Source organism: Haliotis rufescens, unplaced genomic scaffold (genome assembly GCF_023055435.1).
Source record: "Haliotis rufescens isolate VD_foot unplaced genomic scaffold, xgHalRufe1.0.p SCAF_18, whole genome shotgun sequence".
In the NCBI taxonomy this organism is placed as follows: domain Eukaryota; kingdom Metazoa; phylum Mollusca; class Gastropoda; order Lepetellida; family Haliotidae; genus Haliotis; species Haliotis rufescens.
This window is the reverse complement of record NW_025963868.1, coordinates 7,047,006-7,059,133: the sequence shown is the minus strand read 5'-3', so window position 1 is coordinate 7,059,133 and position 12,128 is coordinate 7,047,006. Positions and strand designations below refer to the sequence as shown.

At 40.6% G+C, this 12,128-nt stretch overlaps 1 protein-coding gene and 1 long non-coding RNA gene across 2 annotated transcripts; one reads left to right on the top strand and one right to left on the bottom strand.

The window, feature by feature from the left end:
- Positions 1-173: 173 nt before the first annotated feature.
- Positions 174-2,621, top strand: LOC125381473. The gene is made up of 3 exons (XR_007221789.1): positions 174-214; positions 546-610; positions 1,046-2,621. It is a non-coding gene; the product is annotated as an uncharacterized LOC125381473 (long non-coding RNA).
- A 3,023-nt stretch (positions 2,622-5,644) lies between these two features.
- Positions 5,645-11,761, bottom strand: LOC124128699 (hepatocyte growth factor-like). Its single transcript, XM_046492141.2, has 5 exons — positions 11,637-11,761; positions 10,903-10,965; positions 9,482-9,544; positions 7,724-7,930; positions 5,645-6,542 (listed from the first exon to the last, which is right to left on the bottom strand). The coding sequence occupies exons 1-5, from the start codon at positions 11,758-11,760 to the stop codon at positions 6,259-6,261; spliced, it is 741 nt and encodes a 246-aa protein (XP_046348097.2). The 5' UTR covers position 11,761; the 3' UTR covers positions 5,645-6,258.
- Between the last annotated feature and the right edge of the window lie 367 nt (positions 11,762-12,128).

The following is a 12,128-nucleotide window of genomic DNA, read 5'->3' as shown; positions in this document are numbered from 1 at the left end:
ACCATACCCGTGCTCGTGGGTTTCAGCGAAGTGGTAAACGTCCGAGACCTGCATCACTTCGGGCTTTCCTACCACATTAAGCTGACATGCCGCGATATAAATGGAATAATGTTAAAAGCGGCGTTAACCCCATCTCACTCACTCACTCACAACTTTCCCTTTTTTCGCAAATTAAGGAAGAAGTCAGAAACGTGCCCGGACCCTCCAGAAGAAGGTAACCAACAATAAACATATATTCGCACGCATATGCGGCAAACTCTTTTTGCAAACTTTTTCAAATCTCAAACATGTCAATATGACAAAAGTCCTTGGGGTAAAGAGTGTAGCAGATGGCTGAAGAGGCATTTTCATGCACTTGCCTTAAGTAAAACTACCTTTGATATTTTATTAGAATAGAATTGAGAAGATTTTATGTCCGCTGTAAACAGATATTTTACACGTTTGAAATGTATCAATTTTTTGGGTCGAATGTGCATATTGACGTACAGCTTTATTGGAGATTGGAGAACAATCTCTTTAGCAGTAGTTGTTATTGTTTTCTTCAGAGCATGCCTACGAAGGACTGTCAAGTCGCTGAGACGGAAAGAAATAACCCGGTCCACATTGCGAGGTATTGCATCTGAGACATTATGTATATTTTGTTTGTTTGTTTGTTTGTTGTTTAACGCCGCACTCAGCAATATTAAAGCCATATGACCGCGATCTATAAATAATCGAGTCTGGACCAGACAATCGAGTGATTGATATCATGAGCATCGATCCACGGAATTGGGATACGATTACATGCATCAACCAAGTCAGCAAGTCTGACCACCCGATCCCGTTAGTCGCTTTTTACGACAAGCATAGTCGCCTTTTACGGCAATTGTGGGTTGCTGAAGACCTTTTTTTACCCCGGATCTTCACGGGTCACATAATATATAATGTTCTTGCATTTTACATAATCTACATAAAATACGACATGTAGATAGCAAACTGCGTGTCTCTACATGATGCCATCGTACAGACACAATTATGGATAAGTTTCCTTTTTCCTGTGTTACAGATTCCGCACAAGCCTGCCTTATCGGTTTCATTGCGTCGCCATTCACGTTCAAAGAATACAGGATTCAATGTCAAGCAACTCACGATGCGTTTTCTTGTGAACAGATTGTCTCACCCACTAGGAATATAATTTTACTTGCAGCTGCTTTCTTTAACATAATTTTGATTAACCCTTACCAGTTGGCTTTACCAGAAACATCCTCAACTTGCTTTCTCTGTTGATGTTTGCTTATGGTCTTCTTGTATATAGTATGATGTATAACAATGTTATGTGTACTTCATAAAGCATAATTTACTATTTGCGCATGTAAACTCATATTGATAATGGGAGTCGTTTAGAAACAATATTCTTACCATAGATGTGTGACATATCAGATTTGAATAAATAAATACATAAATAAATATCGATAAATGTAACATTCTCATATTATATGGACCACAGTGAGATTTTTTCTCTATGTATACTATTAAAATAAGAATTTTTTGAAATGCGAATGAATATATGTACCATGGAGTAATTCTCAAAAGCCATGTATTTTATTCCACCCAGTGGTTATAGTGTGATATAGTGTGTTATTGTGTGAGAAACCATGAAAGGCAATGCATTTCATATTGACCAAAGCTTGATTACATAATATTACCCTTTCGATAACCAGCCAATCAAAGTTAGTTGATTCCATGATAATCCCTATTCTAAATTACATGTAGGGTTCAGAAATCTGGGGAGGTGAAACATGAATCATAATGGAAAATATTCACCTTGAATTTATAAGCAAATTGTTGCCTAACACGAAGGGTAATCCACTTTATATACTGTATGCAGAAATAAAAAGTAAACCACTTTACATCACTGATGTGTAAAATGATTGCTTTTCCAACAAAACTAATCACTTGAAAATCGTCAAACATATCCTGTATTATTTTACCTGTATATATTATATTAATATATTTCCATGTATACCAATGTATTTAAATGTATGCTGAAGACACATCTTGAAGATCAGATTCTATAAACTTATTAATTATGAAATTAAAACGGAATTCTACCTAGATAATTTAGCCCCAACATACTACATGCCACTAATACTGTTGGCTGCATGTCACAGTTGAAAGAGGTCGCTAGACACAAAATACCATTAGTTACATCAGTTCCATTGTGTTCTTGTAATGACATTGCTGATGAGTATAATTACTTCACTTGTGAAATGTTTGTTACCTGTCACTCAAATTATATTCTGATGATACAGGAAATCCTTCAATGTTTAAACTGGGAAAATTATTTGAATGCAAAGATAAACTTACCATGAAGCAGTTATCAATTTTCTGTAAATATATTATGAATGTTTTTCAGTGATTATAGAACATGATGCCGCCATGTATGTGAATATACAGATCACTGTTAACCCTCAACGCACCATGTCTTGTGGGCTTGAGTAACATAAGGTTCAATTCGGTTCAGAAGGCAAGATTGCACTTTTATTTTCTAATGTGAACTAATCGTTTGTAATAACATGATTCAACTTTTTTTAAAGTGAAATAAGCTGTAGCACGCTTTCTAATAAACACATGGAATTTGATCTTATTTTCTTTCTGATTCCTATGGCATTTAGTTTAAGAAAAGGTACTGAGATCAGCTCCTGATGCTGTTATAAAAATAACAGTTTCAAATGTAAATCCAAGGTTCTGATAACATATTCTACAATGATATTGAAGATTTCTTGATTCTGATTGGTTACAAAGAGGTTTTCTGTTTGCTTCAGAAACCGTTTTAAAATATATTATCACTTTTCACTGAAAAATGCGCGTATGAATACAGCGATATCCAACATATCGATCCTCATAAATATGTCCGCCGATCAGCCATAAGAACTGTATTCACTCTTCTAGATGCTGGGTCTCTAATAACGCCTGGGGCGGTCGGGTAGCCTAGTGGTTAAAGCGTTCGCTCGTTACGCGGAAGCCCCGGGTTCGATTCCCAACATGGCTACAATGTGTGAAGCCCATTTATGGTGTCCCCCGCCCTGATATTGCTGGAATATTGCTAAAACCATACTCACTCACTCTTATAACGCCCAGTCAACGGCTCTCGCGAAATTAATAGACGGCCGAGCGTCTTATAGAGGAAATACGGTACGCTTGATGTCTGATGTTTTGGCGACGATTTTGACGTTCTAGATGAGATGATGAGATTAGCTTCCAAGACAAAGGCATATCCTTTGCATACAAATGATAACGTTTATGAAACTGTTAGGGATATGGCAGGAGGGGATTTGAATGTCCATCAGAAACCACTCATGATATCAATCACTGGATTGTCTGGTCCAGACTTGATTATTTACATACCGCCGTCATATAGATGGAATGTTGCTGAGTGTGGCGTTAAACAACAAACCAACTAATTTGAACACCTCATGTGACCTTGACAGCAGAATAGGTGTAGACTGTCACCCGAAATAAGCTCTTGAAAGTTCCCAAAGGATACACACAAAATATATCTATATACGATGTATAACAAATCTATCCTGGCATAAAAAAATTCTCGTCACGATATAGTTGAAATACTGCCCATGACACGTTAACTTTCAACTTTCGTACTCACTATGTTTCAACAAAGCCATTAGTAAACTTCTCAGTGTAGGATGGTAAAGATAAACATGTCTTCATGATGGATATTAACATGTAGTTGCACACACAGGAGGTATGCCATGGTTATGTAAATGTAACTGCCAAAGCCGAGCTGTGTGAACCAGCCATAGTAAGGATTAACATTGTAATACTTCGGGTTTGGCATCCTGTTTTTCATAACGATACTGTAACACATGCAAATACAAACTTTGACAAACACCATTACTGTACCTAACATTTCTACCGTTGCCGTTTCCTAAACATAATAATCAATAGATACACGTCTTGTTTGTTATCAGACTTTATTATTACTTTGTTATTTAGTCTTTGATGGTGTAAGCCTGAAGTTTCAAATACTAACTGAAGGTCGAAATACAAATTGATTTGGTGTGTATTTAAGTTACAATATGTACATAATCATTCAGATTTTAGAATTGTGTTGTGTATCCCGGTATCAATATTAGGCCTTGTACATTCAACTCGAGCTAGAGCAAATTCGGGAGCAGGTGTACACAAGGTCTACCTACTGAATCAAGATTAAATAACATTTCGTATGCCTTACGCGGAAGTCTGTGAGATGGCATATGTAGTATTTTTATACAGTACTTTTATCCAGTACTTTTAGCCATACTAAGGACTATGGATACCGTCCCAAACGACCATTACACTATTTACATAATATTTACATTGGACCATTTCCTGCTATCTACTATTCTACTATCTATAATCTTAAGCCCAAATATATATCTAACTGTAACCTATAGAGCTCACTCATGCGCTGGAGGCATAACTTATGTTATGTTACTTATAAAACGGTCATAAACAGAAACAACAGCCTGGACGCGAAAGTCTACTTCTGTGAATCCATGTGAAAATTTAGATACAACCAGGCTAAAAAGCGGCAGTGTTCACTAGTCTTTTACCACTAACTTCGACTCCAACAAATTTCTAAGTTCAAAACATGAAAAACGAAATATTGTCCAAAAAAATCCAATTATCTAAATCAAACATTCTACCGGACCTCTTCTATCATTATGAAAACTGTTCGCTGAATTTGAAAAGAAGACCAGTCCTTGGTTTATTCCCAACAGGTATCGAACCCCGGACTTTCAATTCTGTGGGTATTATCCACAACAACATGGTAGTGGTGTGAATAAGGTTAGCAGGCGTAATTAGTTTCCTCGTCTCTTCCCTGACAGTTTTACTATTGTATCATTACTGAACACGACAACCTTCCGTTTGACTTACTGTTTTACATGACGGGCCATCAAGACACTCTCTCCATCATAGTATACGTGACGTCATCACGTTATGTGTGTGCATAGATTTGTTTGTGTTCCAGCTATACCACGGCGGTATGTAAATAATCCAGAGATTGATAGTAAGAGCAAAGTACCACGCTGTCTGGACACGATGACATGCTACCAGCCTCCGAGCCTGACCACCAATTCCAGCAAGTCGACTCTTGTGACAAGACATGTTGCAGGGGACAAGTTCTATCACGGAATCGCCACTGATTGACCATAGGATTTAGTATCAGAGAAGGTTCATAAAAATAATCGTCGCAACCAAAATTGTGATTATGTATGTGATTTAGGTACTTGCAAGTCATCGTATTACTGGGGGCCACGGGTGGCCCAGTCGTCTAAGACGCCGCGATTTGCTGTGCAGAGTTGCTTCTCTTGAGTAAGCCAACTCATTCACTCATCGTGAATTGCGGGGGCAATATCAACACACCAACCAGTAATTTGATGTATCCAACACTCGATTATTTAAGGAACGCAGTAATACAGAAGGAATATTGCTGGCTGAGACGGAAACCGGCCACCAGGTTGAGAGATTGACGTTGACCAACTTGTTCAGTGCCATCAACATCACACCCTATTCTGAGACAGGACCAAACAAATCCGTTTGCTCTATCAGTTAAATAAATACCCTTAAATGTATAACACGACAAAGCAAAACATAAACACACTGACACTGACAGATGTTTATTTTGCAAAAACACGAAATTACAGGTTTTCCTTCAATAGAACCTATCAGGTCTCTCGCTGTAGAAATCCATCATTGAACATGGTTGGGATACTACTGATGCCGTTGTTGTTGTTGCAGTATCTCCATTGTAGTGACAGTATCGCGTATTAACAAATGTCACCAATGTCACCAAAACGGAACAATTAGTTCTTTCTCTAAAAAATGGAGTTTATTGGAGAAAACCATAACGCAGGCGGATTAGCTTCCTGAATCAATTAATCCTTATATCTCTTACAATTATTACAAAGTATGAAAGGTGAACCTACTGTCATATCACTTCCTGTACATTTTCCTCATTATAATTAACATGTAATTTGATGCCTCTTGTGATACGATGACTATGTACCCTCTGGAATGAATAAAAACAATTTTTTTAAAAATAAAAAAATGTCACCAATGTTAAACTGTTGAGTAAGTGAGTGGCTATTGATTGACGGCGCATTAGCAATGTTGCAGCTGTCTCCCTTCCAATGAATGAAAATAGGACAAACGTGTTGTTGAAAGTCGGTAGGAGAGATCCTTTGGGCCAGTGTCGTACTTCTATTCAATTCAGTGCTACGGGTTACACAGAGGGACCTCACACGTTTCCCACCGATCATCGGAATCCGTGGTGTAACACCACAAATACCCGTCACGTGATGGGTCACGGCAGTAGTTAGCAGATCCTGTTACATTTTGAGGAGCGTCAAAGCCTGAGATAACGAACTTGTCATCGTCTGTGTACTCGTGAGTGTGGGGCTCTTGAGAATCCCATCGCTGGCAGATCTTGCCGGAACTGGTCGTTGATTGAGTTCCAGTATATGCCGCTTGTCGTTGAGATATCCACCAACAACTCGATACTGCAAAGAACAATACGAATATATTGATAAATAACTATTTTAAGTTTAGATTTTTGTGTGCATTAGTGCTGAGATAACCTCGATGACAATCCTCGCCATTGTTGTTTGTATCTCCAAGGTTACGCAAACAGATAAAACGGTTCCGAAATATGCGTCAGTTCACCAATCAGTGAAGGGGTGGGTAACATGTAGGGGAGACGGTCATGACTGTTAACCGTCTAGCGCATCATAAGGCAGCTTGGGTAGTATACTCCCCAGGGAGCTGAGAATGAAAGTCGAGAGCTCTGATCATTCAGCAGGGGTAATAACTCATGTACTGCTATGAACGTGCATCAGTGGGTGTTTTAGGAATGTCCATTTATCATCAAAAGGGCTGCAAACCTGGACTACAAGGTAGCATGGCAACGAGACAAAGAAATGTGTGCAAAGGTGTACAATACAGTTGTATGACGAAGGGCTTCCACGCCAATCAAACCACGCCCTCCCTTTATAGTTGGTAAATGGTGGCACGTAGTCCTGTGCATAGCGCAGAGGTCACAAATCAGGTCTCGCTAGGATGAGATGGCAATGTGGTGGTTAATCTTCTTGTGCCTAACAGGTAGCTTGTGTTGTAATCTCCCCAGGGAGCTGAGAACGATTCTTGAGCGCACAGTGATCCAGTGACCGGGGTAATAATAGCGCTTTTAGCATGCCCCTGAGTGGTGTGGAAATATGCGCAATATAAATAGCCTATTATTATTATCATTATTATTATTATTTACAGATTAAAATAAAACATGCTGCAAAGAGGGTTTGGGTGATCCTGGCACAGCCAGGCTTGATAGGCTCATCATCAAGGCTCTTGCCCCCTCTACACGCAGCCCAGACAGCGAATTACACTTCTCCCAGGAAGCGCTGCCTGGTCAAACACACCAAGAACTGTTCGGAGAATATGAACACTGCAGCCTTCTGCATTACCCAGATTGTCAGAAGGGATGTATTCCTGGTAGAAAACCCGGGTATTATTATTACAAATGCAAATAGTATATATCGGAAAAAGGAATTAGAGAAATATGCAGATGCAATATAGGACAGACATGAACAGAGGAAATGGATACGTGAAGAGGAAATAGCTCACATTTCTAAGTCCAGCATTGTTCCAGACATTTTCAAACAGACATTGAAGTAGTTTATACCCTTACTGTTTGCACACTTCATTTTGACCTTCGTCCAGGACCCGTCTGTCTCGCAGAAACTCATCACCTCCTGCTCTGGAGTGATGTTCAGCAAACCCTTCTTGCACTTGTAGTTTGCGACGGCATATAGACCTGTTGAACTGTAGACAACGTCTGTGTCGTCACAAGGAGTCGGTGAACCACAGTCGACATCAAACTTGGACGTCAGATTGGCTGTAAAGTATATATACACCTGTTTCACGAAGGCGCGGTAAGCGTTTCAGGTGAGACGTTGACTGGTCACAACGAGTGAGTGAGTGAGTGAGTGAGTTGGGTTTAACGCCGCTTTTAGTGAGTGAGTGAGTTGGGTTTAACGCCGCTTTTAACAGTGTTCCAGTTATATCGCGGCGTGTCAGCTTAATGTGGGAGGAAAGCCCGAAGTGATGCAGGTCTCAGACGTTTACCACTTCGGTGAAACCCACGAGCACGGGTAAACGCCGCTTTTAACAGCATTCTAGTTATATCACGGCGTGTCAGCCTAACTACATACCCCAGGGATAGGCTTTTACTGTATGAAACGTATTCTGCTTGTTGTTACTGATGTCTTAAGTATTTGTTCAATCTCGGTTGTGTTCACAAGCAAAGAAATAGGCAACATTGTACTTTCCGACATTTTGAGTGAGTGAGTGAGTATGGTTTTACGCCGCTTTTAGCAATATTCCAGCAATATCACGGCGGGGGACACCAAAAATGGGCTTCACACATTGTACCCATGTCGGGAATCGAACCCGGGTCTTCGGCGTGACGAGCGAACGCTTTAACCACTAGGCTACCCGACCGGCCGAAAGCCCGGACTGATGCTTGACGTTCACCACTTCGGTGAAACCCACGAGCACGGGTATGGTGCTGACAAACCTAGAAACATAATCGGGGCGAACCGGGATTCGAACCCACAATTTTAGGTTTCTGGCGTTCCCAAGGGACGCAACTCTGCCCAGCGAATCGCGGCGCCTTAGACGACTGGGCCACCGTGCCCCCCACTGGGATATAACTGCAATTAATGGAGTAAAAAACAACCCTGATATGAAGGAGTGTAATATTCATTGTGACACCAGTAGTTCAATCAGTTAACATGCCTTCTTTGTGTTTTTTATCTACACGTGACAGGCTGTTCATGTTTACATGTATAAATAAGACGCTATTTTTAAAAAAAGGTATAACACGCCTAGATGTTTAGATGACAAGGTGACCAAATTCAATAACACATACGGTGGCTGGGGAAAGAAAGGTACTAAATTCACCCGATTTCTCCCTTCGGAGACAACGTGGAATCTTCATTACTTCAACGACGGGCTCAGCTATCCAATGACGTGTGACAGGTGCATGTTCCACGATCGCTCCGGATTCCAAAGGGCCGCTTTGATATTGGTGTATCAGTCAAAAGGGATCATATCACTATGTAGTTGGTTGGTTTGTTGTCTAACGCCGAACGCAGCAATATTCCAGCTATATGACGACGGTCTGTAAAATAATCGAGTCTGGACCAGACAATCCAGTGATTGATATCATGAGCATCGATCCACGCAATTGGGATCGATGACATGCATTAACAAAGTCAGCGAGCCTGACCACCCGATCCCGTTAGTCGCCTTTTACGACAAGCATAGTCACCTTTTACGACAAGCATGGGTTGCATGTCACTTTGTAATGCGTTACTGATGTTGTATAAGTTAAGAAGACAGTAAATAACAAATGTAAGTAAAAATTAATTAAACAAAGGATTACCTATTGTGGTCTCCAGGTATCCAAGACGACGCTCTTTGTTTTCATTGAGATAAAAGAGACTCCCTGGAACAAAATGGTTTGGTTTGTTGTTTTACGCCGCACTCAGCAACATTCCAGTTATATGACGGCGGTCGGTAAATAATCGAGTCTAGACCAGACAGTCCAGTGATTGATTGATAAATCCATGCCATTGGGATCGATGACATGCGTCAACCAAGTCATCGAGCCTGACCACCCGATCCCGTAAGTCGCCTCTTACGACAAGCATAGTAGCCTTTTACGGCAAACATGGGTTGCTGAAGACCTATTCTACCCCGGATCTTCACGGGTCGGAACAAAATGGACCACAGACATATGATATGACATGAAATAGTACATATTGGCTGGGACGAGTCCACATTTACTACCCATCTCCCTATTACCCGAGGACCCGCTGTAGATATCTAGAGATAGGTACAAACTGTCCGATTTGGAAAAGTTTGACCGTAGCCCTGGCAAAATATATTTAGATATACATGTCAAACAATCTCGTCATGCATATACTGAAGTTTTAAGCAAGAAGTTTTATCTTTCTTCAGACATATAAAAGTCAGAAGGAATGGGTTGTTTAACGCCGCACTCAGCAATATTCCGGCTATATGACGGCGATCTGTGAATAGTCGAGTCTTGACCAGAAAATCCAGAGATTGATATCATGAGCATCGATCCACGCATTTGGGATCTATAACATGCATCAACCAAGTCAGCGAGCCTGACCACCCAATCCCGTTAGTCGCCTTTTACGACAAGCATAGTCACCTTTTACGGCAAGTATGGGTTGCTGAAGACCTATTCTATCCCGGAATCTTCACGGGTCCGATACTATGAGCATCTGAAGACGCTAGCTCCCAACCTAAGTCATTTGTGTTCGTCGATGTGGCATTATGAAGCTTACTGTATTGGCTTGAGATGTGTGTGCAGTTGTATATATTTTTTGATAATTATGCCAATGGCAATGTGGTCGTTCTTGGTGATAATATTGTTGTAATAAAATAAGAAGAACATGGTAACATCCATTTCTATATTTGGAATTTGAAAAGTATCTCGACCTCTCGGGACAGTGTGAAGTGAGGTGAGTTGAGGTAAGGAGGATTTTGTCCCCTTAATGCCGTGAGTGAATGCATGCACGTGTGTGTCGCTGCTTGCGCTAGTTCGGACTGATGCCGATTTTGTGGTGCTGAGATACCATGCCTCACTTTAACATGTATTCCCCACTGAGACACAGTATACTCCGAACCAACCAGCACCAGGCAGGATAACAACAAGCACCATCATTTAACGTCGTTTGGTATAACGCGGTCGTGGATCGAACCCACGACCTTCCGCTCTCTTCCACTAGACCATGGATACGGTCTTATGCTATACGAGACAAGACCAGTTACCGATTGTCTTTTCGATGTCCTGAACACGCTTCTCCATCTTTTCTTGTTGTGATGGCTTGCCTTCTGAAAATAGAATGTGGGATGTAGTAAAACAACAATCCTAACGATTGCTGCCCTGTTGTTCTACCGTTTTTGCGTCGTCATGGCCCAGGCATTATCTTTCAACATGACAACACCCGGCCTCAAATTGCTCGACTTGTTCAAGATTCTCTTCAACAAAACAACGAGAATGTCATCCCTTGGTCGGCTCGCTCTCCTGATCTCTCACCAGTCGAGCACATGTGGGATGAGATGGATCGGCGCTTTCGACGTCAACCACATGTTCCACAGACACTCCAGGAACATCGAAACATGCTCCAGCAGATATGGACAGATATCCCACAGGACTTTGTGTGACGCCTGGTCCATTCCATGAGACGAAGATGTGTTGCTTGCATCACAAGCAGAGGTGGACACACACGCTTTTGATTTGTAAATTGACATTTTGGCATGTTCATGTTTTTTTTTACGAAATCACGCATTTTCTGAAGTCAGTATGTCAAATTAAACCATTTGAACACTTACAGGATTCTTTTATCTGTTTTAAACCGAAATTGTTTCAGATTTGGTAAAAAACATAACTTTGCATTAAATCTTATTCAATGTCACAGGAACTTTTGTTTTTCAGTATATTAAATCTCTCAATCAAAATGTTCATGAAAAGGCAAGTGAACAGAATTAAAATTATTACTTACTAATAAGGGATGTAAAGTATTTTGAAGGTAGAAAACGTGGGGCAGCCTTGGTCTCAAATGCCCCAACTGCATTCTCAGCCATGAGTACCCAGAAACAGATCACGCAAACATTGCAAGCGGCCATGCTGAATGATGAGTAGTATTTTCTATCCGTTCATTCCTGTATATATATAAAACGTATGCACAATTCGCTCACAATGAAGTGTGTTAGAAGTAAATTGATGTCTTCTTATCTTGCCTACCGATGTGTTACTTCTTACAAAGGCTATGGTTAAACTTTCATGATTAAAGCTTCGAATTGCCTTTATCAGGAAAGCTATACATTGTGCACATTCCACATACTATCTGAGTAGGTAATTCACCTTGAAGGAAAGTCGAGTTCTTTGTACCTTTCACGGCTTCACTGCGTGATGACTTAATGGTTTATACGTTAGATGACAATCTATTCACACTGGCGACGTTAAACCAAATACACCCATTCTTACTGGCATA

Excerpts from the sequence above, each read along its gene's own strand:
- LOC124128699 (XM_046492141.2), bottom strand. The coding sequence starts at position 11,760 with ATGGCCGCTTGCAATGTTTGCGTGATCTGTTTCTGGGTACTCATGGCT. Across the intron at positions 9,545-10,902 it reads GGACATCGAAAAGACAATCG|GGAGTCTCTTTTATCTCAAT; the intron begins GTAACTGGTCTT and ends ATTTTGTTCCAG. Across the intron at positions 6,543-7,723 it reads CAAAATGAAGTGTGCAAACA|TATCGAGTTGTTGGTGGATA; the intron begins GTAAGGGTATAA and ends TGTTCTTTGCAG.